Raw genomic sequence first — 27941 nt, 5'->3', positions numbered from 1 at the left:
CGTGCATGTTTATTAAATAATTTGGCAGAAGCGGACTTACACTTGGATCAGGTAAGAAATACATTTAATTAACATTTATATATTTTAATTAAGGGAATTTCTTTATTTCGTTTTATTATAGTAACATACATTTTTGTATTTATTTGGTTTATATGAAAACTACAACTAATAAAGTTGTATTATTCATTTTATTGTTGTTATTATGTATCATTACAGGACAGGTGAAGTGTCTGTTTAAGCTTGCTTTTATTAGTTTGCGCAGTATAAAAGGGTGAACAGTATGCTCTAAACCAGGGGTGTCAAACTCAATTGCACAGGGGGCCAAAACTCAAAGCAAACTTCAGGTCGCCGGCCGAACAGGATAAACATTTATTGAACACACTGAAACTACATGTTTGAACATAAATATGAATAAAACAGACAGGAATATTATTTCAGAATAAATCAACTTAAACTTTAAATAAAATAAAGTATTTTGCTCTCCATAAAAATATATCCTGTCAAAATTATACAAGTTAGAAATATGAATATGCTGCAAAAAAAAAAAACTGAAAAAAATAAATAAAAATAGTGCTTTTAAGTAAAATAAATCAAAACATTTTTCTTTGCTGTTATGCCATTTTGTCAGAGCAGGATGTTTGGCATCTTTTTTTTGGCAATAAGATGGTTTAGGTTTGGTGTGAGTTCCTGTGTTGTGGAGATCCTCAGGATGGACTGCAGGTGTTCGTCGGTGAGACGACTCCTGTGTGCTGTTTTGTTCATCTTCATCACTGAGAACAGCTTCTCACACAGATATGTGCTACCAAACATGCACAAGGTTTGAGCAGCATGCAGACGGAGCTGGGGCATTGTTTCAGGAATGGAGCGAATATACTGTGCGGGCCCTGCGGTGTCGTACTTTGTTTTGGTGTCTCATTACACTGCAGCTCAATCAGCTCCATCTGATTCTGTACAGGAGCAGTTTCCACGTCGACGGCAAACGGGTTGGAAGCAGCTCGAACTTCTTTTTTCGTGCTTCAAAGTCACCGTTGCGCCGTGCGAATTCAGTGCGTAGTGCGCTCAGTTTGTCAGCAAAGTGCGTATTTGGGAACACTGTTGCACCGACTTGGTTCAACATTACTTGGCAACAGGGGAAGTGAGGCAAGTTGGACTGGTGCATTTGTGTCTCCCATAAGAGCAGCTTCACTTTAAATGCCTTCACTGCATCGTACATGTCAGTGATTATGCGGTCACGTCCCTTTCGGTACTTTCATCAACAGCAAGAGAAAATGCAGTAAAGTCTTTGCTTCTCTCACTCAACTGTGTTTTTAAATCAGTGGCCATCTCACAAATCTGATCAGCAACCGTATTTCTACTCAGGCTTACATTTACAAACATCTGCTTTTTTTCTGGACACAAGACATCGCACACCTTCATCATGCATCCCTTCAGAAACTCTCCCTCGGTCAATGGACGGGCTGATTTGGCAGATCTCCTCTGCCACAATAAAACTTGCTTTCACAGCAGCTTCACTTTGGGATTTTGCTGTGGTGAAAAACGTCTGCTGAAATCTCAGAGTCTTCTTTAGCTCTTCTACTCTCTGTATCTTCTCCTCTGCATTCAGGTTTTGCAGCTCCTGATGTTTTGTCTCGTAGTGCCGTCGTAGATTAAATTCCTTAATTACAGCCACATTAGCTCCACAAATGAGACACACAGGTTTACCGGCAATGTCAGTAAACATGTACTCAGCCTCCCATCGGTTTTGAAAAGCTCTGTTTTCAGAATCAACTTTTCTCTTCTCCATTGTGAGGGGAATTGCAATAACTTTTCAACAGGGTTGTAGCCAGTTGTAGCGCAACAGAAGCTGACTTGATTGACGTGGGAAAGTTCCCGGGTATCCGAGCTTCCGTAAAGGCAACTGAAGCACTGCATTATGGGATCTGTAGTTTGTGTATTATCAGCGCTTCATATCACCGGGCCATAATAATAGATCTATATAAAATTATCTCGCAGGCCGGATATAATTGCACGATGGGCCGGATTGAGCTTGACATATATGCCTTAGATTCAGGTACATGCTCCAGATTGGCTGGCTTTGTGGCTTCTGAGGAGAGATTACACATTGTGGTGTCCTGTCACTCTCTACTCTTACTCTCTACTGATAATATACTTTTGGTGGCCATTTTAGCTATTTTCAATGTTTCTTTGTTGGCCTAGCTAGCATGAGAAAGGAAGGTCCACAAAAGTGTGTTTAACATGTACATACGTCATTTTTATTAGTGAGTAGACTTCAAGCTATTATATACATGCGAACATCCAATTCTCGTGAATGTAATATCTCAAGAATGCTATGCGGGAGTTTGTTAAAACTTGGGACAAACATCCATTTGAACTGAAGGACGAACTGATTAGATTTTAGTGGTCTAAGGTCGCTGTAACTTCACCATACACCTATGGCCTTAACTCAAGAATTCATATGCTATATGACAACATTAAGAATGGAAGATTGTGACCATATTTAACATCTGGTCAGACACTGAAACGATGACATTATTCTTGGTGGTCAACCGTGAAAGTGGAGTGATTGCATAGATATTCTGTGCTGTCGGGTTGAAGATGTGTGTGAAGCATCTGTTTTCTCATTTGTTGCTTCTTTGCAGCAACTTCCATTGTATAGTCAAAGTCTACATATAGATATCAACAACATATTATACAGGTCTGGACAGATATGGATTTGAAATGCTGCTCGATTGGTTGGCGATGGCATACAACTATGAGGTGGTAAATCTAGTTGTTATAAAGGCCTGACTGCTGTCTCAGCAGGTTAACCATCACATCAGGCACTCGAGACAGAGATTCTTCTGGTCATTGATCCAACAGGTATTATTGGGCAGAATGATAGCAGCAGACGCACCAGTCTTCCTCTGAGACACATCCATCAGTCAAGGAAGGAGACTCGCTTAAGTCCAGCAGGACAAGCACAAGACACAGATCCTCTCCAAGTTACCCGTTAAGTGCGGTTGTTGAGGTAGGATGAGAACAGGGAGAGAGCAGAGCCTGAGACACAGAGAGATTTTAGGCCTTTTATGGCTGATTATGAATCATTTCCAGAGACGCTGCGTAAAACCCCAACAAAGCCTTTTGTTGAACATTGTGATGGCTGTAGAGAAACTAACATACCAAGCATATCCTCTTCCTTTCTTGTACACTAATTATTTTGCTTAACAAACAGTAGTTACTGCTCCTCTGCTAAACTCCGCTATAAATATGTATTCATGTGGTGGAACTAATTCAATTCTTGAATTAGTCAGCCTCAAAATTGAGTTTTCAAGTTTGAAGAAACAGAAAAAAACAGCTAAATTAGCTGAAGCTCAGTCTAACAGCAGGCCTTCACTGTGTTGCCGTTTGCTTTTTACTTCTGTTCCCAAGGAGATTTGCATAATAGTGACCTGTCCACCACACCCACTTCACCTGCTTTTTAACCGTCTACCAACTCCAGTTCAGTTCCTGGTTCTAGATCCTGTATTTCTTGTTTGATCTTTTCATCCACCCATCTGCCTGTTGCAAATCTGTCAGGGCTATGTTCATATGCTCTTATTTTGTTCATACTTGCATTGCTTTATTTTATGAAATACCAAAGGCAAGAAGGCATACATGAGAAAATTGCATGACTTTTCAGGAGGAATGAAGCATTGTTTCAATGAGCTGTTAAGAGTACCAATAAATTCCTCCATGACAGTGTAATATCATTATTTTTAAGCAATAGTTTATTACATTACATTTCATTTCACTTAGCTGACACTTTTATCCAAAGCGACTTACAATAAGTGCATTTCAACCATGAGGGAACAAAACCCAGAACAACAGGAATCAAGAAAATACAATTTCTTCAAGAAAGCCAAACTACAAAGTTCTATCAGTAAGTGTCATTTTAAGTGCAACTAAAGTTCTACTGTTCAAGGTAAAGTCTGAAGAGGTGTGTTTTTAGTTTGCGGTGGAAGATGTTCAGAGTTTCCGCTGTCCTGATGTTGGTGGGGAACTCATTCCACCATTAAGGAGCCAGGACAGCAAACAACCGTGATTTTGTTGAGTGTTTAGCTCAGTGAGGGAGCAACAAGCCGATTGGTGGAAGCAGAGCGGAGGGAGCGGGCTGGTATGTAAGGTTGGACCATGTCCTGGATGTAGACTGGACCTGATCTGTTCGCAGCACGGTACGCAAGTACCAATGTTTTGAAACGGATGCAGGCAGCTACTGGTAACCAGTGAAGGGAGCGGAGTAGGAGGAGGAGGAAGAGGAAGAGGAGGAGGAGGAGGAGGTGGAGGAGCGGAGTAGTTGGAGTGAATTTAGGAGGTTAAAGACCAGTCGAGCTGAGGCATTCTGGATGAGCTGCAGAGGTCAGATGGTACTAACAGGTAGACCTGCCAGGAGGGAGTTACAGTAGTCCAGACGTGAGATGACCAGAACCTAGACCAGAGCCTTGACCAGAACCTGGACCTCCTTCTGAGTGAGAAGAGGACGTGTGGTAGGAAAAGCCATAAGAGTGAATTACAGAGCCGAGAGAGTTGGTGTACATTATCAATCATGCTCTTATTAGTGTGCTCTGCCTTTAGTTGCTCGTGATACCAGATCCTCATCTGTCACTTGGCCATTATTTACATGTTTAGAATTTGTGGGAACCAAGACCAATAATCTTGTTCAAACTGTTTTTAACCCTATTGCTCATCATAACAAGCTGATTGAGCAAACCAATTTTTTTAGAGACTTGGGATATGAATGGACATGAAAAAATACCTCTACAAAATGGAATAAAGTTCAAAACTATTTCAATATTTACTTAGGGTTGTCACGAAACTGGATAAGTGACTCTCCAGTAACACAACAATTCAGTGACGCGTTGTTATCACAGATTCCAACCCTTCTCCAATCCTCTCCCCTGGCAGTTTGCGCTGCTGCATTTCAGTTAGTTGCATCACCAAATCGTACAGGTTCTTTCTCACCTCACCTGCCTGCATTATATTTCAACTGTTGCCAGGTAAGAGAAAACATATTTGAACACATTGGGATTGACTTCAAAAACCGTGACAAAATGATTTGTTTTGGTTGAGTGTAGATTGGAAAATATTTGTTCTGTATCTTGATTAAGGCAGAAAATAGTTCAGTTGTGCTGTTGTAGTTAGACTTATTGTTAATGTACTGTAACATGTGTGACATTAACTTTTCGATGGAAAAAAACAAATGAAGAAGGTATACTTCAAAACCAATAGTTTTCTGTTTATTAATAGATTTAAGTCCTAATTTCATGGCTGTAATACTTAGAGCACCCATTATTAAACCTCACAATTACTTTTGTGACCCCTTTTCCTTGTTAAACAATTAAAGTATGCATTTTTTTTGTTATATATCTGTTTTTTAAATAAACAAGGCTTATTGCGTTGTGTTTCCATGTTACCTCTGTCATTAACTGGTTTACGGTGTTCTTCCTCAGAGATTATTTTGGTCTCCGTGGAGACAATTTGAATAACACTTGGAACAACATCTACACAACAGTGAAACCAGCACTACAGTAAATACAATACTTTTATTTTAATACAATAGGAAAAACCCAAGCAATGTTTTTCATTCTGCTCATTATGGTGCTGTTTTAATTATCTCCTTACTGAAGGCAGCTCTAAATAACAGGTTTGGTTCCTAATATAAACTGAAAATGAAGTGATGGTTTACACTTCTAAATGGCAGATGTGTATGAAAGTTTCCATGAAGTTAATGTTACTTTTAAATCAGGATCAGATTGATATTTTCAATAGGGTGTGTTTTATGAATCTAATTAATGAATGATGTTTTTTGTACTGCTATTACTATGGTAAACTACACAATTTGTTTTGCTGTAGGCTTATTCATGAAACATTTTCCACATTCATGAATTTACTCACCTGATTATTTCACCACTAATTGTGTCCACAGATTGGATCTGTTCTTCATTCAAGATGCGTCACAAATTCACAGCCAGGATTCTCATTTCCCTTCTCCTGTGCATCCTAGCATTTGCTGTTTTTTTTACCTCTTCATGGAATTTATCTGTGCGTTCCCTTTTCCCTCGGGAGTCAAGACTTTGTGCCTGCGACAAATGTTTACGAGAGAGTACTCCATGCGTAGCAGAGATTATCGAATCATCTCCTGAGCCTTTCATGTCAAGAAACACTACCGCCACAGAGGATGAATTCAACTGGTGGTCGGTAAATATCCCCTTTACCCTAAAATATACAGCACAGGTGTTCTGCTTGTGTTGCACTCTTTGGGTGCTATTTTCATCCACCTATGCAATGCGCCAAAAGCGCAGGGTGTGGCCAACTTGTTTAGTATCTTGGTAAACACTGATGGAAGCACGTCAGTGGCGCAGTAGATAGCGCGATAGTAGATAGAATAGATGGAAGATGTGTCCCAGTCAACTCCAATCAAATCAGCTCTTGTCAATCCCTTTCAAATCACTGTGACATGGCGCATTGTTTCATAATGGATGAAGAAAGAGTAGACTTGCAAAAAAACTTGCATCTTGTAGATGCCAAACACTGGCATCAATTATATGTCAAAGTGAAGAAAGAACACTCATCCAATATAGGGAAATCAGGTGCTGGAAGAATGTTGAGGAGTGAGCAGAAGTAAATAAAGCACATTTAAAGCTCCCAAAACAATTCATTTATGAACAAAACTGATGAAGAGCAATTCGCTCCAAACATCACTGATGTTGTGGTGTTAATAAATAAAGTGCATCGGAAGCTTTGAGTGTGAATAATTTACTTTACAATCATTAATTAAATGACCCAAATTGCTGGTTGTAAATTGCCCATCTTTTGTTTATTAATGACACAGTGTCACACTCCGCGGTCTTGCACAGCTGGCTGGATTACTAAACCAGATCAGTGGGTTAGAAGGCTTTTGAATTGAAACCCCATTTTGTGTTATTTAATTGCAATTAATTTGCACTTAACCTGTGAGCCTTTTGAAATGTAATGCCTGAAATTGACTGCTGCACCATGACCTGATTCACATGCACTTAATTAAGAGTCAGCTTTTTTTTTTTTTTAGATGATTAATTGAATTGGAAAGTTGCATTGACAAAATCTTGTTTTAGTTATCTCTGCAAGTGGACATCCACAAAACCTCTGTGATTTTGGATGTGTCTGTTCATGTGCGCTCGGCCCACTGGAGCCACAAAAGTAGCCCACAATTTCACCTCAAAATTAAAACTAAAATTGCATTGCGTAAGGGCATCTTTGCCAACATGTCTCTTGCTGCACCGTTCTGATCAGCTCGGCAAAACCAGGTTCACGTTGAGCCTTGAAAACTGCAAACCGGTGCAGGCATGGAAAAGATAGGGCCCTTAATTGTTATAGACATTGTGACCATTTGGCCACAACCTTGTTTTTTTTATTTATTTTTTATTTATTACCTTTTTAAGAGGCTCCTTCATGATTATATTGGATTTCATGTGAGTGCTTTACATCTAAAACCTGCTACGTAACACTCTTTTCTGTCATGTGTGTCAGACCCTACAGGGCAACAGGGCAAACTTCTCTGTCTTCAGTGAAACACTGGAAAGCTTGTTTCAGAAAATACAACCCATTTCAGGTGTTACCAATTTCAGCTCCGACCGCTGCAAGACCTGTGCTGTGGTGGGAAACTCTGGTAATTTGAAGGGATCACATTATGGACCTCTGATAGATTCTCATGATTTCGTAATAAGGTAAATCATCATATAGTTCAAATTTTATTTTTATTGCTGGGTAATATCAACATTATTCTATCCTTCCTTAAAATACAAACATTATTGTCAGTCATTTTCGAAAATCTACTTTGAACAATGGTGTTGACGCTAAGACAAATTCAGAAAAATGCTCTGATGTGGATTCACAAAAACTTCTAAAGGCCAATTTATGGTTTCAATGTGTGTGACCAATGTAGGTTTTGAATGACACTGCAAATGTGCCTGTGGTTTCGTTCAGACTAAAATCTGGTTACGCTTTGCGCAGCCACGTAGACGCAAGCCACAGTCGGCTGCCTTCTCGTTCAGTGGCTATGTTCACACAGCACGAGATTTCGGAAGAATTGGAAACGTCTCACCATGTTTAGGCGGCATTAGTGGAAAGGTGGCTAAAATCAAAGCATTACCAAATTGTGGCAGCAACTAATTCTGTTATGAGGTGGCAGGATAGGACTCGATAGCAGACACAGAGGCGTAGACGGTGGCAATACAATGTGATGTTTTATTGTAACAGGAGTTGTAGATAGGCTGTGCAGGCAGAGGAAGACCAGGTGGCTTCCAGGCTGGTGGTGAGTCTGAGGGTTCGAGAGAGAGAGAGAGAGAGAGAGAGAGAGAGAGAGAGAGACAGAGAGACAGAGAGAGAGAGAGAGAGAGGGAGGAAGGAACTGGGAGGAACTGGGAGAAACCGGGAGGAGGTGGGAAGAGGTGGCAGAGTGGTACTGGGTGAGTAGATGAACTTACTGACAAAGCAGGAGTGCAGGACCAGAGTTGATATACTCCCAAGAGGTTATCAACTTTATTGCCAGCAGCTGTGCAGACCAATCAGGGGCGTGGCCATGGGAGGTGTCTGGAGGCAGGAAGAGGAGAAACAGAACAAAACAACAAGCACATGGTAGACAACCACAAACAGGGGAATGACAGAACACATGAGAGGAGATCAGCAGGAACAAAGGTTAAAACACAGAAGGTCAGACAGGGATGCTGACAACTTCACTTAGAAATGGATCTACTCCACAGGTCTCATTCCTGTATGTCATGCACATTGATACAGAAATCATGAATTGGCCAAAAGATTGAAAAGTCTTTCGAATTTCCATGTAGTGTAAACTTTGTTCACCTATAATTGTCATTTAACTATATGTAATTCAATATTTATCTCTCTGTACTCTTTAGAATTAACCGTGGACGTACCGAAGGCTATGAGGCACATGTTGGGACCAGAACAACTCATCATGTCATGTATCCAGAGAGTTCTGTGAAACTGGACAACACCACTTATCTTCTGTTTTTTCCATTCAAGACAAGAGATTTCTATTGGCTCAACATGAACCTCAATGTAAAGTAGGTCAAACACAGCGACAAAAACCTTTGGGCTTAACAAAAACTGCACAGCAGAGTTTCGGCTTTACTATAACAATTCAACATTTGAATCGTAGTGTTGTTTAATTATAACCAATTAATACCTGCTAAATGTATCAATTAACTTTATCTGCAGCGGTCCCACAGTGTCAAGGCCAGTAGCTTCAAAGGACAAGGTGAGTATTTTAAATGATTTTGCATATTAAATTATATAGATATCTGATAATAAAATGTAGCGCGTTGTTGCAGAAAAGAATTGTTGATAAAGGGCTATTTCTAATTCATTATAGGTGATGATCCTTCGTCCGGGTTTCATGAGATATGCTCATGAAAATTGGCTGGGAAAAACAGGCCATTACCCATCCACTGGCTTTCTGGCTTTCGCTGTCAGCACACTGCTTTGTGATGAGGTAGGTTCTGTATTCCAGATTATTATAATGACTTTCTTCATTTGTGTGGTATTTTGCAAAATGCTCAGCCTTTTTCTTCGCACCATCTTCGTACGCCTGAAGCAGGAAAGTGTAGCACAGCAACGGTTTGCTACCTAACCAAGACATACATCAAACCCACTGTCTTAATCAATGGTTTGACCTCATCTGGAGGGGACCATTGATGAGGGAGATTATTCTAGCGCTCTTTACAGTTTTGAGAAAGTGCCTCGTCTAGCCACGGCCAACCCTTTTGCTTCGCTGTTTCACTGCTACGACTTATTGACACCTTTTGAATCCGACAAGCGTAACCGCATGCACTCTTAGCATTGCATCACCCTGGAGTGGATGGAAGTTCCTAGCGGTACCACCACTGGCAACAACAGTGGCCCGCCAAACTTAACAAGATATGGTCTTTTGGTTTATAATAGATTTTATATAACACAATGACTTCCAAACAGCTAAGGCAGCTCCCATCTTACGGCCAGGTTCCTCCGATGCATCTGTATTCTCTATTTAATCATCCTCCATCTTGTTCTGTTCAGATTTTTATGCAACCTGGCTGGCTAGTGTACCCACCATGCTGTTAAGTGGTATCATTTTTAAATGTTCAATTATCTGTTGTCACATTATTGTGTGCCATGGCATTTTGACCTGTTAAAGAGAAGTAGTTGTGGGTCATTAATTCTTGTGTTATAGTGTTACAACCGTTACAAGGAAGGTTAAAACCCGTTCACTCTCATTTTGCCACTCATAACACACTTTGACTGACCAAAGCAATTTTTTTTGTTCTTTCTATTTCAACATCTATTCTCATTATCAGTTTTTTAAATTGTGTCAACATTTTCAGAGTTCCTTTTCAAGAGGTTTGTTTGTTTTTCTAAAGTATTTTTCATTGTGTTCGGTGAGAAAATAGACAAATTGAGATTTTACCTTTTAAATAAACCTCTTAACCCATTTACTTAACAATACAAATAAGAAGTACAGCTGAGTATCAGATTGAATGTGTTATTTTCCCAGGTCAGCGTTTTTGGGTTTGGAGCAGACTCGGATGGAAACTGGAGCCACTATTATGAAATACTGACATACAAAAACCTAAAAACTGGAGGGCATCCTGGAAAACGTGAATACGAAACTCTTAGGAAATTAGGCAGGAAAAAGGCAATCCAGTTTTTTAAAGGATGGTAAAAAATAAAATTGGTGGTGGGGTGGGGGGCATTAAATGAAGACGTATGTGATCTGTATTTTGGTATTTTGGAAAATATTGCATTCAACAATCAAGGTTTTTTTATTTTAAGTTTTCGTTGTTTTTTTGGTTTGTTAGGTTCAATTCTGGCAAAAGATGATAGGTAATGCAAAAATAATACATCTAACTTAATCATTTGCTTGGCTGAAATATTTTTCTGAATTTATCCATGCTTCCATATAAATTTAATTTAAAATAATCATATTTAAAAACTACAAGAAATGCAAAATGCAAAGTTGTTTGTGTTTATTGTTTTGATTGCATTGTTTATTTGAATGTTATCTGGGGATTAGTCATCATAAGGTGTTAGACCCAAATCTTGAGTTTGAGGACTTGTGTGATTTCTAAATGGATGCATGAGCATTTAGGACTCTCTTACTATCTCCTCTTGTTATCAGCCAGCAGAGTTACATGCATCATTGTGTCATTTGACCACTTTTGAGCAGTTGTTAGGTTGCTAGTTTGCTGGCTAGTTTAGTCTTCCCTAGTAAAGCATCAACTTACAGCAACGTTATGGTGTCTAATGAATGTATCGAGTTCAGGCAATCGTACACTTATTTTTTGTTCATTATAATATTTGTTTTATTTATCCGGCGCCTCAATGAGTAAATTTCGGATCATTTTTTGAAAATCTGTTTACCATTGAGAACTTCATTTGAATTTCACTAGTTTCATGTCAATTCTGCGAGAGAACTAATACAACCAGTTTGATTACGTTTATTAATGTTTCTGTTTGTGCAAAAGCTGTCATTTAGAAGTGATCAGTTAATCACATGTTCGGACTTGTACTTTCATGTCGTTATGGTGTTTTTAGAATGAATACTTAAGATGCACAATATGTTCCGTATTATTTTATCATATATGGTATGTGCAATGTCTTAATGTTGGTAAATTCAATAATGAAATAATCAGAATTAAATCAAACTTTTCTGTTAATCAAAACAAGATTTTGTTCTTGATGTGTTTTAACCATAAAAATCTCCTCAAGACATCATTGGCGTATTGAATTCATTCCAATTCCTTTCAGAGAACAAGGCCCCAAGAGCCACCTGCCTCCTTCAACTATGTGTTCTTCACTAATTTGGTGTTTGCAGATTGCAGATGATTGCTGGCAGATGTATTCATCATCTGTCTGACAAAGTCCTTAGATTCAGGTACATGCTCCAGGTGGTAGCCTGTCAGATTGGCAGGCTTTGTGGCTTCTGAGGAGAGATTACACATTGTGGTGTCCTGTCACTCTCTACTCTTACTCTCTACTGATAACATACTTTTGGTGTGCATTTGAGCTATTTTCAATGTTTCTTTGTTGGCTTAGCTGGCATGAGAAAGGAAGTACCGTAATTTCCGGCATATTGAGCGCACCTGAATATAAGCCGCACCCACTGAATTTGAAAAAAAATATTATTTTGAACATAAATAAGCCGCAGGTGCCTACCGGTACATGGAAACAAATGAACTTTACACAGGCTTTAACAAAACACGGCTTGTAACAAAAATAAAAATGTCAGCGTGACGGATGATTTGCCTTTCCTGTTGACAGTCCGAGTGAGAGGCAGGTCAAAGGTCAGAGGAACCTCATCCATGTTCATGATGTCGTGCGGGCCAATGGTATGCTCCGCTATCTTTGCATCAGTGAATTTGCGGAAGTTTGAAACTTTTTCCTCGTAGTCGGGAGGGAGCTGCTGACACAGACTCGTCCGTACCCTGATGGACAGGCCTTTACGTCTCATAAATGTGAGACACCACGATGGTCCACCTCTAAAATCCTCAAACTTCACTGCGGTGGCGATTGTTTTGGCTTTCAGTCGGATCTGCACAGTTGAAACACCTCGGCCGTCTGCTCTCTGTGTGTTGACCCGGTCTTCGAGCTCATTTTCTAGTTCGGGCCATCTGCTTTTCTTCCCTCTGAAAGCTTCAGTTGTCTTTTTGAACTGAGTCAATTCCTCACGCTGCTGTTTCCAACGTCTTCTCATCGACTCATTAATACCAAGCTCCCGTGCAACAGCTCTATTTCCTTTTCAACAGCCAGATTGAACGCCTTCAACTTGAAAGCTGCATCGTATGCATGTCTTTGTGTCTTTGCCATGATGAGGGTGACAAAATGACGACCGTAATCAGAATGATGGGAAGTTTGAGTGCGCTCAATTCAATCTAAACAGTAAACTAAAAAGTTACATTATTTCACCTTAACCCGTTCGGCAATTTCATTGGTCTAATGAAAGCTTCATGCCGCCAAAAAACTGAGCACCGTCACAGAATGTGGTTTTTTGCTCAGTTTTTTGGCGGCATGAAGCTTGTGAAAGCGGGAAAAATCCATAAATTAGCCGCGTCATTGTTTAAGCCGCGAGGTTCAAAGTGTGGGAAAAAAGTAGCGGCTTATAGTCCGGAAATTACGGTATCAGAAAAGTGTGTTTAACATGTACATACGTCATTTTTATTAGTGAGTAGACTTCAAGCTATTATATACATGCGTACATCCATTTCTCGTGAATGTAATATCTCAAGAACGCTCTGTGGGAGTTTGTTAAAACTTGGGACAAACATCCATTTGAACTGAAGGACGAACTGATTAGATTTTAGTGGTCTAAGGTCGCTGTAACTTCACCATACACCTATGGGCTTAACTCAAGAATTCATACGCTATATGACAACATTAAGAATGGAAGATTGTGACCATATTTAACATCTGGTCAGATACTGAAACGACATTATTCTTGGTGGTCAACCTTGAAAGTGGAGTGATTGCATAGATATTCTGTGCTGTCGGGTTGAAGATGTGTGTGAAGCATCTGTTTTCTCATTTGTTGCTTCTTTGCAGCAACTTCCATTGTATAGTCAAAGTCTACATGTAGATATCAACAACATATTATACAGGTCTGGACAGATATGGATTTGAAATGCTGCTCGATTGGTTGGCGATGGCATACAACTATGAGGTGGTAAATCTAGTTGTTATAAAGGCCTGACTGCTGTCTCAGCAGGTCAACCATCACATCAGGCACTCGAGACAGAGATTCTTCTGGTCATTGATCCAACAGGTATTATTGGGCAGAATGATAGCAGCAGACGCTCCAGTCTTCCTCTGAGACACATCCATCAGTCAAGGAAGGAGACTCGCTTAAGTCCAGCAGGACAAGCAGCCGTGCTCAATTAGTTCTGGCTCTGGCTCTGTCTACCTGATCTATAGGACGCATTTAGAAAAAAGCCCAGTGAAGGCATTGTCATTTCTTTCTGCCATACCAGAAGCGTCAGTATGACTGCCTTGTTATTTTTTAGAGTTACGTATTGTGTTTGAAAGGTTGGGAAATTCTTCTGTAAGCGGCCTGCCCACAATCGGAATGCAGTAAATATGTTATCTAGAATCTAACGTTAAACACAATCAGAGCTGAGAAGATGCAGCTAATAATCATCTCTGTTGGGTGTGGTTGGGAAGAACTGGTTGAGTTGGTTGTGTCAAGGCCACTGGCACTGTATCACTCATCACAGTGTCTGTAAAGAACTTGATATGCAACAGATACGGTGCTTTAAACTTACTAAATATCAACGTAGTAGCATTGTCATCATGAGCCCGACAAGTACAGCGTCACAGAGCCTCTAAACTGGATGTGAACTCTCTCTATCTTGTTTTTCTCTATATTATCTACTTTAGTATCATTTTTTGACATTTATTCAAAAGCTGACAGCAAACCTACTGTTTCAAAGGTTTATTTCAGGCTCAGTCAATCATTGGCATTTAAACATGTTCCCATTTTTACCTGTCTTTTGGCTCAGTGGCATGTGATCGTGATTATTATTCCATAAATAAGTTCAAATGAGATCCAATTAAGAAGTAATTGCAGTGCTGCTGATCAGTAACGAGATGCTAATGAAAACCTCTGGCTCGTGATGGGAGTGGGGGTGGGAGATTGCTTTTAGGATTCAGCTGCCTCACCAGCTTTTCTCACTGGGGATGATGAAATTAGACAGCTCGGGTCTGATTCAGGGAAGTCCTGGCTAATTACTTTCAAATCCCAGAGAAGTCCATTTGTGGCAATAATTACTCTGTGACTGTCTTTGTACCCTCTCAACTCACAAAGCTGCTCACAATATCATTAGAATTTCTTACAGACTGTCTTGTACAGCACTGGTAGTTACTAGGAAGCTGGTCCATCAAAATTAGTTATGATCAGTATTTTAGTGATGTAAACCTGAGCTGAGTGACTGGTCATAGGTAAAAATGTATATGCGGTATACAAATAATCCTCTGATGCAGTATGAGCGATGGCCAGCTTCACAGTTATCTGCTCCATTATAAGGAGCGTTTAACAAGATGGAGGAAATGCTGATTTTTGCAGTCTCTAGCTTTCTAATTTGCTACCACCTGTCTCAAAACAAATGTCTATAACCCTCCCCTTTCTACACATTTAAAGGTAAAGGGGGGTACTGTGGCTCAGCAGTTTGCCCTCTAATTGAACTGTTGGCAGTTTGATGCCCGGATCCTCCTGTCCACTGTGCGATTCTGTGCTCGGCTATGTTTACAATAATACTATATATGTATGCCATATTATATTCCTTATATACAATCTCGTATTAATCAACTATTAATCCTCAGGCTATGCAACAGGCTGTTTCTGTGGAGGTCAGCGATACTGCTAAGGTCAGAGATCCTGTTGGGGTCAGCATGCTGCTGTGCATAATAACAAGGCCACAGGCTGTAACGGCTGATGGCACGACCACGAGTTTCACCTCCTTTCTTTCTTATTTCTTCCGAGTCATAAAACAGGAATAAGTTACTGACCTGAGCAACACGTCCCCCACAAGGCAAGACCCCCACCATCATGTTTTTTGCAATATAATAATTTGTATGGAATTGGGCATGCACCTCCAAGGTAAAAGATTTAATTGAATTGCAAATTTGTTAGAAATTTTTAACAACAAATAGAATATCATCTATCATGGTTCCTTTATCCTCCATCTTGTTGCCCTAGTTGTGAAGAAAGAAATGTAATTGTTACATGTACTGTATTTATATTCAGAAAAGTTAAGCTTTATAATTTGCGTTAGTACTGAACTCCAAAAATGTAGACAAGGTAGTTAAATATTATTCCATTATTAAACTACTGTCCTATGTTCCGCGTATAATATGTCAGAAAATGGTTGAAGCCTGGCTATCGACATGTTCAAATAGCTTCTTTTACGTGATGAAAACTCAAAACTCGCATATGTTTATTGTGGCAGAAAAATGTCCTTTGGGAAAACATGTAAATTGAGATGTTTTTTGAGCAAATTTGTGGGGGATGCCGTTGTTGTTGAAGATCTAAGCTTGGAGTTTGTTGAGGCTGTTTCAAACTTTGTGTTGGCAGCAGTAGAAACACCTGCGAAACTGGCACAGTGAATGTCATTACATACATGATTGTGTCTCAGCCAAGGACACTCCACTAACCACTCCTGTATTTTTAGCTGCACTTCCTGGCGCTCCTGCCTTGTCTGCAACATCTTTAGCTTGTTATCAGTAGCCTTCACATGTAACCTGGATTCATGTCCTTTGACTTATCCAGCGACAACCAACCTATCCCCCGTCACTTAAGCTACTTTTGAATTCCATGAATTGATCTCCATGACATTACTTTCATCACATGACCTCTGTCTTCGACCCTGTTCATATACGTGCATGTACTTTTCATGCCAACACCTCTAGTGGACTGAGTGGTGTATTACACTCTTACCAGGCTAATTGTTGCTATGACTGGACTGTGGCGATATGTCCTTAGCTGTCAGCTTGCATGCTGCTATATCTCTGATTACCATTTCTAAAGTGGCACAAGACCACAGCAGATTTATTTTGCAGTTTCACTAATACAGCATTTGAAAAAACAAAAAAATCCCTTGCACCTTAAATGTAAGTGGTCACATTTGGAGACCAATCAGTTGCAGTCTGAAGTCCAATATATTGACTGTTAATCCTGTAGGCAATATGATTTCTTCAAAATACATTATTTTTAAATTGGCATTATTGATTTATTGTTGACTATTGATCACCCTTTTTAATTACATTACATTTTTTCCCCAGATAAAAAATGGAAATAGGATTTTTGTGTTATGCACATACCTGTTACTGAAGGAGTTGATGAGCCACTCTAAATCAGATATTTTGAATGGAAACAGCACAAGATGAGTGGAGTTGTCCAATTCAGTAGAGCTGTGTGGATACATCACATGGTGTGTTGTTTTGGTTCCAACATCTCTTTCAAAACCTTTGGTACGAGCCTTGTTCATTCTAAATGGTACAGAGGATATACATATTTATATATGGTGACTGAATTTAACATTACATCGATACAGAGGTGTGTTACTATCGTGGATGGCTGCCTGTTACTCCTACATGTTTGAAATTTCTCTGACTTTTTTTCTCTCTCCCCTCCCATCACTAATTTAGTTAGTTTTAGTTTAGTTTCAGTTTGTGGGGGTTGCTTGGTGGTGAAGTGGTTAGCACTGTCACCTCACAACAAGAAGGTCCTAGGTTTGAACCAAGGCTGGGGCCTTTCCATGTGGAGTTTGCCTGTTTTCCTCATGCCTGCATGTGTTCTCTCCGGATATTCCAGCTCCCTACCACCATCCAAAAACATGCATGTTAGATAATGTGATGATTCTAAATTGCCCGAAGGTGTGAATGCGAGTGTGCATGTCTGTTTCTGTCCAGGGTGGACCCTGCCTTCACCCAGAGTCAGCTGGGATAGGCTTCAGCCCCCAATGACCCTGTTCAGGATAAAGCGGGTGTAGATAATGGATGGATAGTTTAGTTTATGGTACTAGTGATTGGTGATGTGTGCGTTAATCTGGACTGATCAGACACTAATGCAGACAGACTGGCTCTCAACTAATTCCCTTATAAACCCCTGTTTATGTCCAAATGTATGTACACATGTATTCATGTACAACATTTTCCATGTGACTTGTGTCTGTTAACATGTCCCATTTGTTTTTGCAATAATGGCCTTAACCCAATTAATGCAAAGAGCTTAAAAGTGCTCAGTGTCACTCAGAGTTTGGCTTTATATTCAAGAAGCTATATTCAGTCATGGAGTATGGAAGAAGCTGCCTGAGGTGCATTTATTAAGTATGACTCCACTGCACACATCCAAATATAACAGTAAGAAGTAAAAGAGCACCCTCTATGTATCACTATGTGTGATGACAGGGTGCCTGGCCTAATTTTAAACATGTATCCCCTGATAAGCATGAGGAAACTGATAAAGATAACTGAAAACAAAGAATAGCTTTGTTTGAGAAACATTTGTTCACGTTGTCCCTTTTGTCTCCAGCAGCTGCTTATTCAGGCTGTTTAATCAGAATCAGCTTTATTGGCCAGGTACGTTGACACACACAAGACATTTGACATTTGTAACTTGAGCTCTCAGTGTGCAAAAAAACAAAACAGTCCGACATAAATAGACATATAAACATAAATAGACATATATACAGCTAAGAAAGAAAGAAACAAATATATACATATATACACCTAAAACAATGGTGCAGATGGGTGGAGTGCAAAAAGTCCAGTTATCCATCCGTCCATTATCTATACCCGCTTTGTCCTGAACAGGGTCACGGGGGGCTGGAGCCTATCGCAGCTCACTTTGGGCGAAGGCAGGGTTCACCCTGGACAGGTCGCCAGTCCATCACAGGGCCAAATCCAGTTCAGTTATATTGAACATATTAAGTGTTGAGCAGAGTGACGGCCTGCGGGTAGAAACTGGTCTTGTTTCTGGTTGTTTTGGCACACAGTGCTCTGTAGCGCCTCCCAGAGGGGAGGAGCTGAAACAGGGTGTCCGTGCAATCATCTCCACAGTCTTGATCGGGTTCAGCTCCAGGTTGTTCTGACTGCACCAGAGAACCAGCTGTTCAACCTCCGGTCTGTATGCAGACTCATCACCGTCCCTGAGGAGGCTGATGACCGTTGTGTCGTCTGCAAATTTCAGGAGTTAGACAGTTGAGTCTCCTGCGGTGCAGTCATTGGTGTAGACTGCAGAGGGAGAAGAGCAGTGGGGAGAGCACACACCCCTAGGGGGCGCTATTGCTGATTGTCCGGGTGCTGGATGTGATGTTTCCCAGCCTCACCTGCTGCGTCCTGTCAGTCAGGAAGTTTGTAATCCACTGCCAGGAAAGTAGGTGAGGGGTGTGAAAGTGTCTTATCCTACAGTAAAACAGGTCAGCCAGTCGGGGATTTTCTACAGTGTGGGGAGATGGGGTCTTGTAGTTCGTCAGGTTTTTCAGGGTTTTCCACACTGACGCTGGGTCATTGACTGAAAAGCTGTTTTCAAGCCTTTCAGCGTAGCTTTTCTTTTCTGCCTTGATCTCTTTTGTCAGTGTGTTCCTGGACTTGTTGTACAAGACTCTGTCCCCACTCCTATAGGTCTCCTTGGCCTGGTGGTGCTGCCTGAGTGTTACTGTAAACCAGTGTTTGTTGTTGTTGTTGTTGTTGTTGTATGTGCAGAATGTTTTGGTTGGCACACACATATCCTCACAAAAACTGATGTAAGATGTCACAGTGTCGGTGACTTGGCTGATCCTTTGAGCTCTTCAGAGCAAAACACCTGTATGTATGATCAGAGAGATATAATGTGTATTTGGGCTTCGGTTTTATAAATATGCTGTTTTTGCTAGAATGAAAAGAAAAACACCCCAGAGACCATATCACGAGTTAAATGCAAAACCAATACAGTTATACACTTCATCATCACGTTTTCTTCCTCTTAAACTTAAATCTCTTTTAAAAAATACACTCAGAAAATAAGAAGGAGATGCTATTTTTTTGTCTAAGGCAGACTACTTCAGTCGATGCGATATTATTGTGTGCATTGACACTCCACAGCTGATGACTTATATAGTATGTATCTGTGTGTCCACATTTGCCTTCAATATCATTAACTATTTGTCTTCCAGTCAGCAGCAGGTGATTTTCAAATGAAAAACCTACAAATTAGATGATCTTGTCCAAACCCTGAAAGAATATTTCATTTTCATAGATTTCTTACAACAATGAAAGAAAAGTATTGATACATTACAGATCTTATTAAGTCAACTATTCACCGATCTGTAAATACATAATCACTCATCTTTTTTTTCTGTTTTTTTTTTCAAGAAAAAAATGGGTAAATAAAACCCAGTATACTTTCCCTTGGATGGGATTCACAGTTACAGTTCTCAGTTAATCTCATTAAATCATCTTAAATCGTCTCAGTAGGATCAGCTGTATCTGTATACATGTGGTTTCAGTTCTGTACTGTCTATAGATTATGGGTGAGCAGAAACTGAATAAATTAGATCACATTCACATCTTCAGGCTTCAGCTATAGTCTTGTTTTGCTGAAAACTTTACATGATGAAAGAAATGTTAAACGCCTGTAAAAAACTGAATTTTTCCCTTCTCGGCTAACTGCTTGATGATGTCGTACTCATGGTGTCCTGAATGTACTCCAGTTTTCAACATTTTGTCTTTGAGTTTTTCCCAGTAGTGGCTCCAGTTTCCATCGGTGTCTGCTCCATAACCGAACACATTGACCTATAGGAAGAGAAAAATGATGTAATAGGTTAGATATATAGTTACCCTGTTGAAAAGTAATATAACCATTTTAACTATTTCATTAAAGTAATGGAACTTATTACATTTTATAACATTTTGATTTTATTTTCTAACAAATGTTTTAAACTGGGCAATATCCTGAGAAGTCCTAAAAATTGAATGTAAACTAGTCATGTAAACTGATCAACTGAACATTTGGAAAGTGCTCAAATCAGCATGACATCACACCCTGCTCATCACCAGAAATATCACTCTGACTCCTCAGTGGGAATATACGATTGGAAACGAATGTCATACAATATGCAATATAATGTTGTTTTTATTTGTTATAGGTCTAATTAAATGTGACCTATTTGGTGAAATTGGGTCTCTTTTGGTCCTTATTTGTCACTGAGCACTGTTACCATAACACCACAGTCACGCACTTAAAATCTTGGCAGCGGCTGGCTTGACCGGTTATGTTTTAACACGACACGGTGCTAAAATCTTAAAAATACATGAGTACATCGATTTATTATTTCAGCAGATGTCTATATTACAACAAGATTGAGCGAGCTAAGCAGTTTAGTGTTTCTATGTGCTGTAGTTATTCATAAACGATCTCTATAAAGTAATAAAACAGACTACATCTCGTCTCTGTTGCTACATTGTTGCTAAGTCGGTTCAAGTCGGACTACTTCCTGGAGTAGCATGTATGTATTCATAGCTCCACAAAACCTCTTATGGAGGAGGTTAGGGTGGATCTTTGCATTTTTCCGTTGTAGAAGGACTGATTATTTTGTCCTCTTTCTTTCAGTGTGGTCGCATTAAGAAGGGGTTGTTTCATGGCCAGTATGTGCAGGAGGAATAATTGCAACTCTTATAATAGAAAATGGTGTGTGAATAAAACTAGACTTGAAATTATCCAATATAATGTAATCTTACAAAGGTGATAGTTCAAAGAGATACTTTTGGTCATACTTGTTATTGAAGGCAACAAATAAAAACAGGACAGATTTATATTTTTTTTAAACAAAAAGAAAAACCTGAGTACCGTAGATCATTTTGGAGGTCTATCACAAACATTTTGCTTTTTACTTTGGAGCAAACTTTAAATAGAAACTCACCTTTAAAAATGAACTTACCTCATCACAAATGTGCAGTGCGAGAACAAATGTCATGAAGCCAGTGGATGGATACTTTCCCTTATTGTCCAGCCACTGGTCATGAACATACTTCATGAAAGCTGGATTCACCACCATCACCTGTTCGGAATCAGAATTAGCCTTTAACCTTATTTTTATGAAGTTTGTCGCTGAATACATTTAAAAATAATGCTTACCAAATCCTTGTTAGCTTTTATCTTTGTTTTTACCGGCATGTATGATCTGTTGGAAACGGCATGAAATGACAAATCCAAAATCAAATGAATTACTTGAAAATATGACGTTGTTTTAGTTTTCTCTCAGAATGCCAACTAAAATGGTATTATTTCACATAGTCTATGCTAGACTGTGTAGCACAGACATATCAGAGGACACTGTGTCTGTGTCACGTTTTGTCCTGTTTAGTCGTAAAAGTACATGTATGTCTGAGTAGCGTCGAAGAAGAAGGTCATGTGACGAAGTATAACCCTGTTTCTAATTAAGTTGGGATGCTGTCTAACATGTTAATAAAACATAACGCAATGATTTGCGAATCATTTAGGACCATATTTAATTCAAAGTGGAACAAAGACAACATATGTTAATAATGAGAAATGTTATTGTTTTATTGAAAAATATATGCTCATTTTGAATTTGATGGCAGCAACATATTTCAAAAAAGGTGGGACAGGGCCAACAAAAGACTGGTAAAGTTGTGTAAAGGAAAAAATGTCAAATTAAAAACACCCAGTGGAACATCTCACAACAAATTATTTTAATTGGCAAAAGATCAGTAACATGATTGGGTATCAAAAAAGCTGAACTATGGGACGACATTTCACTTTCAAAACTCCAGCAACTGGTCTTACAGTGTTGTTAAAAGAAGAGTTGATTCAAAACAGTGGTAAACATGCCCCCGTCCCAACTTTTTTGAGGCGTGTTGCTGGCATCAAATTCAAAATGAGCATCTATTTTTCAATAATCAATGACATTTCTTTATTTCAACATTTAACATGTTGTCTTTGTTCTATTTTCAATTAATTAAGCGTGTAAATGATTTGTAATTCACCACAATCTGTTTTGATTTACATTTTACACAGCATCCCAACCTTTTTGGGCATCGTCCAAAGAGTGATACAGTTGAGGCAGTGGGGCTGGTTAGGGGTGGTGGAAGCATCAAACCAAGGACTTATATCCAGTGGAGCAGGGTTCAAGTCCGTGAGAAGATAAAGTTTCTTTAAAGTATCATAAGTCATTTATATGACGTAACATATTGCGTGATATATGTAAAGTAAAGTAAAATTACTTAATTTAATCCAAACCATGATCTCTTTCTAAACCTCGCCAAGTCGTTTTTTTTCCTACTCCTTTCTTTCCAAGTTTAGGTGAGGCAAAACAACCCTGACACGCTATCCTTTAGTGGACTGAAAAGTGCATTATAAGCTTTGGTGTGATACAGTCGGACAAGTGTATTGTCAACATTTAATGTAGGGAATGACGCTTCAGTTGATTCATGACTGAGCCACCTCCTCCTCTGCTTATCCTAACCTCTGCTACTCCCGATGGACTTAAATCAGCAGGGAATCCTGTCTCCATCAGACTGTAGATCTACTGTACATGTCTTGAAAAGGAGGGAAAAGTCATGAAGTCCAGTCCCTGGCATGGCAGTCAGTCATTACTTTTGACTTTGCTCACATTTAAGGGCTCGCTGCTTCATGCACTGGGGAGTAAATGTATATTAGCAAAGGATACCTTGAAACTATTTTAGGAAGCCTACAGCAATGAAGCAATGAGCCGGGCGACGTGTTTTGAGTGACTTTCGTGTTTCCGAGGGGCAGAACTGTCCAAAAAGAAAAAGGCAAATCAGGTCAGGTGCGCAATTAGGTGGGTTTTCTTTAACCTCCACATGGTTTTCATCCAGGGTTAGACTCTTAATGCTAAGCTCTACTGTGATTTTCTAAAGTGTCTGAAGGGAAACATTTAGTGCAAAGGACCTGAACTGTGCTGGAGTGGCACTTCTCTACATGACAGTGCACCCGCTCACAGCGCCATGAAAATGAACAAGTTGCTTGCCCACCCCACCTCGATTTGCTGGTGTTGATTTTGATCAACCCCTGAAACTTGGAGTACTTACACACAAAGGTTATAGCGTCTCTGTGCATGTCACAATGCTGTGCACTATTCACGTGTGACAGGAGCAGTCTTGGAATTATTGATCCACCCTCGTAAGCCTACAGAACCTTTCAAAGTGGGTAGTCTGTTGAAGTGGGATTGAAGTTTCACATCATAACTCTATGACCACAGGCTTCCCCCGACACCTCGGGTCACACTGAAAAGAAGTCATTTTAATTGCTGCAGTTGATTCATAGGTCATATCTATTTTAGAGATTGAAAAAAGTATTCATTTGAGTATTTGTGTAATGACATCCTCTTCATTACACTACATTGAACACATATGCACACAAATGTAAAATTGTACTCACTTTCCTGTAAAGCCTGTTGTGAAGGCCCCAGTGAGCCACTCGATGTCCAGTATCTTGAATGGAAACAGCACCAGATGACTGGTGTCGTCTAAGTCTATGGCACTCTCTGGATACATGACACGATGAGTCGTTTTGGTCCCGACGTCTTTTTCGAAGCCTTCGACACGACCACTGTTCATTCTTAAAAGCACATATGAATATATTTCTTATGACACTGTTTGGTTTTGGTTTTAGAGAGGTGACCTTTATTAAAGTACACTTCCTTTAGCTGACAATGTACCTTATGACGACATCATGGGTATCTATCAGATGCCCATAGTGTGATCTCCTGAGATTACCAGAGTTCCCCACTACAGCACAGCTCCTGCAGAGCTCAGGGCTCTGTTCTATGAGATCCGGACTGGGTGGGAACATCTGAAACATCCTGGCCACTGCTGTTTTATAGGTGTTGAAATTGCGAACTTCCGCCTGTAAGCGCTGGCAGACATATCAAAAAGATAAACCATCTCCCAGGTGTGTTTTAAATGTTACACAAGACAATTTGCATGGACAAAGTACCTGGTCCGCATCTGTAGGAGGGACTCTTTTCTTTCTGCCTGGTGACAACTTACCTTCCACCAGTTGAAAACATCTTCGGGGAGATTGTATTGCATGGACAAAAATGGCTGTACAGATGTATTTCCATGATGCAGTAGTAGGTTATCCTCTGTTAAACATTTCTCACAAGCACACACATCCTGAAGCTGGAACCCGTCAGATAAACGGGGATATGTTCTTATGAACACAGCGATGCCAGTGACAAACAGCAAGAAAAGGAACATCTTCCATTTTGACATCATCTTGGATTGATGACACTTGTGAATGGGAAACATTTTCCTATCTGTGGACAAAGAGTGTGGTGAAATACACAAGGGAATTTATAAATGAGGAAAGAACTGTAATAGAAATAATTCACAAAATGCAATTTAATCATGTGTTAATGATGTAATATAAACATGGCATACATTTAACCAACTTTAACATAATATTTCTATTTAGCAAGTCAAACTTGTACATTTAGATTTTACTTTTTTTTTGAGATTATATTATTTATTTACATCTTTAATCAACTAAAGAAAATAGTGTCTGTCCCAGCAAGGGAAAACCTGTAATACTTGATGCTTGATTGGATATCGTGGTTCTTAGTCCATATAGTGTTGGTCTCCAGCAGCTTCTCAATATTATGTTCGATGTTTATTATGGAACATGATATCAAATACAATGACAGTAAGAGTGTTGTCATGATGTGTTGTCTTCAAATTGTGTAATTATATCTTAGTGTTTATAATAAGGTAAAATATCTTGGTCAAGAACAACCGAATCATGATGATGATATTAAAGAAAATGGAAGCAAACATTCTTTCATGCAAATTCTGTATGTGCACTGAGGTTCTTTGTTTAGAGCATATATGTCAAGCTCAAGGCCCGCGAGCCAGATCCGGCCCAGCGTGCAATTATATCAGGCCCGCCAGATAATTTTATATAGATCTATTATTATGGCCCGGCGATATGAAGCGCTGATAATACACAAACTACAGATCCCATAATGCAGTGCTTCAGTTGCCTTTACGGACGCTCGGATACCCGGGAACTTTCCCACGTCAATCAAGTCAGCTTCTGTTGCGCTACAACTGGCTACAACCCTGTTGAAAAGTTATTGCGATGCCCCTCACAATGGAGAAGAGAAAAGTTGATTCTGAAAACAGAGCTTTTCAAAACCGATGGGAGGCTGAGTACATGTTTACTGACATTGCCGGTAAACCTGTGTGTCTCATTTGTGGAGCTAATGTGGCTGTAATTAAGGAATTTAATCTACGACGGCACTACGAGACAAAACATCAGGAGCTGCAAAACCTGAATGCAGAGGAGAAGATACAGAGAGTAGAAGAGCTAAAGAAGACTCTGAGATTTCAGCAGACGTTTTTCACCACAGCAAAATCCCAAAGTGAAGCTGCTGTGAAAGCAAGTTTTATTGTGGCAGAGGAGATCTGCCAAATCAGCCCGTCCATTGACCGAGGGAGAGTTTCTGAAGGGATGCATGATGAAGGTGTGCGATGTCTTGTGTCCAGAAAAAAAAAAGCAGATGTTTGCAAATGTAAGCCTGAGTAGAAATACGGTTGCTGATCGGATTTGTGAGATGGCCACTGATTTAAAAACACAGTTGAGTGAGAGAAGCAAAGACTTTACTGCATTTTCTCTTGCTGTTGATGAAAGTACCGAAAGGGACGTGACCGCATAATCACTGACATGTACGATGCAGTGAAGGCATTTAAAGTGAAGCTGCTCTTATGGGAGACACAAATGCACCAGTCCAACTTGCCTCACTTCCCCTGTTGCCAAGTAACGTTGAACCAAGTCGGTGCAACAGTGTTCCCAAATGCGCACTTTGCTGACAAACTGAGCGCACTACGCACTGAATTCGCACGGCGCTTTGGTGACTTTGAAGCACGAAAAAAGAAGTTCGAGCTGCTTCACAACCCGTTTGCCGTCGACGTGGAAACTGCTCCTGTACAGATTCAGATGGAGCTGATTGAGCTGCAGTGTAATGAGACACCAAAACAAAGTACGACACCGCAGGGCTCGCACAGTATATTCGCTCCATTCCTGAAACAATGCCCCAGCTCCGTCTGCATGCTGCTCAAACCTTGTGCATGTTTGGTAGCACATATCTGTGTGAGAAGCTGTTCTCAGTGATGAAGATGAACAAAACAGCACACAGGAGTCGTCTCACCGACGAACACCTGCAGTCCATCCTGAGGATCTCCACAACACAGGAACTCACACCAAACCTAAACCATCTTATTGCCAAAAATAAGATGCCAAACATCCTGCTCTGACAAAATGGCATAACAGCAAAGAAAAAATGTTTTGATTTATTTTACTTAAAAGCACTATTTTTATTTATCTTTTTCAGGGTTTTTTTGCAGCATGTTCATATTTCTAACTTGTATAATTTTGACAGGATATATTTTTATGGAGAGCAAAATACTTTATTTTATTTAAAGTTTAAGTTGATTTATTCTGAAATAATATTCCTGTCTGTTTTATTCATATTTATGTTCAAACATGTAGTTTCAGTGTGTTCAATAAATGTTTATCCTGTTCGGCCCGCGACCTGAAGTTTGCTTTGAGTTTGACACCCCTGGTTTAGAGCATACTGTTCACCCTTTTATACTGCGCAAACTAATAAAAGCAAGCTTAAACAGACACTTCACCTGTCCTATAATAATACATAATAACAACAATAAAATGAATAATACAACTTTATTAGTTGTAGTTTTCATATAAACCAAATAAATACAAAAATGTATGTTACTATAATAAAACGAAATAAAGAAATTCCCTTAATTAAAATATATAAATGTTAATTAAATGTATTTCTTACCTGATCCAAGTGTAAGTCCGCTTCTGCCAAATGATTTAATCAACATGCACGAGTGGTGAAAAGGCAGGACGTAACAGGCTTGTAGAACAGGTCGGAGGAGGTTTTCAGGAGAGGATGATTACCTATGTGTTGAGGGTGTGGTCTGATCTGGTCAAAAAGAGCTTTTTATTTACTGCACCAATGTTTGAGTTTCTTAACCTTTTGTATCATTATATAATGTTAAAAGCTGTGAAGTAAATAGGTAGGTAGGTAGGTAGGTATTTACTTTATTAATCCCCGAGGGGAAATTTTTTAAATAATTCAATACACAAACAAAGCATGCAAATTCTATCCAGTCTGTATGATTAGCCTGTAAAGAAAAAAGAGAGGAAGGAGATTGTAGTCAATTTGCGTAAAGCAAGGTGAAAACAAATCAAGTGCTTGCGGAGTCTTCCGCTCCTCCAAAACAATTCAAAATCAATCATTGCAGAGGCTGTTAATAACTCCAGCAGGTGTACACTATAAATGCAGTGAGATGTTTAATACGTATCCACAAGTTTATAACACTCATTCTCTCCGTTGTTTCAAGTTGCTGGC

The 27941-nt window shown here is 39.6% G+C and overlaps 2 protein-coding genes across 3 annotated transcripts; one reads left to right on the top strand and one right to left on the bottom strand.

Annotated features, from left to right (window-relative positions):
- The first annotated feature begins 14 nt into the window (after positions 1–14).
- On the top strand, positions 15–11749 carry LOC138214830 (CMP-N-acetylneuraminate-beta-galactosamide-alpha-2,3-sialyltransferase 1-like). 2 transcript variants are annotated; one of them, XM_069176652.1, is made up of 9 exons: positions 4301–4502; positions 4921–5012; positions 5466–5543; positions 5942–6213; positions 7525–7721; positions 8913–9080; positions 9235–9274; positions 9389–9508; positions 10547–11749. In XM_069176652.1, exons 4-9 carry the CDS (start codon positions 5965–5967, stop codon positions 10712–10714), a joined length of 942 nt encoding a protein of 313 aa, XP_069032753.1. In that variant the 5' UTR covers positions 4301–4502; positions 4921–5012; positions 5466–5543; positions 5942–5964; the 3' UTR covers positions 10715–11749. The 2 variants fall into 2 exon arrangements, with proteins under 2 accessions (XP_069032754.1, XP_069032753.1); XM_069176653.1 differs by lacking the exons at positions 4301–4502; positions 4921–5012 and adding an exon at positions 15–51.
- A 6122-nt stretch (positions 11750–17871) lies between these two features.
- LOC138215001 (CMP-N-acetylneuraminate-beta-galactosamide-alpha-2,3-sialyltransferase 1-like) lies at positions 17872–27383 on the bottom strand. Its single transcript, XM_069176913.1, has 7 exons — positions 27366–27383; positions 24553–24821; positions 24222–24418; positions 23942–24121; positions 21656–21701; positions 21459–21578; positions 17872–20313 (listed from the first exon to the last, which is right to left on the bottom strand). The coding sequence occupies exons 2-7, from the start codon at positions 24811–24813 to the stop codon at positions 20146–20148; spliced, it is 972 nt and encodes a 323-aa protein (XP_069033014.1). The 5' UTR covers positions 24814–24821; positions 27366–27383; the 3' UTR covers positions 17872–20145.
- Between the last annotated feature and the right edge of the window lie 558 nt (positions 27384–27941).

Source organism: Embiotoca jacksoni, unplaced genomic scaffold (assembly GCF_022577435.1).
Source record: "Embiotoca jacksoni isolate LCO1_2020_lvr unplaced genomic scaffold, fEmbJac1.0.p SCAF_7, whole genome shotgun sequence".
Taxonomy (NCBI): Eukaryota; Metazoa; Chordata; class Actinopteri; family Embiotocidae; genus Embiotoca; species Embiotoca jacksoni.
This window is presented reverse-complemented; position numbering and strand designations above follow the sequence as displayed.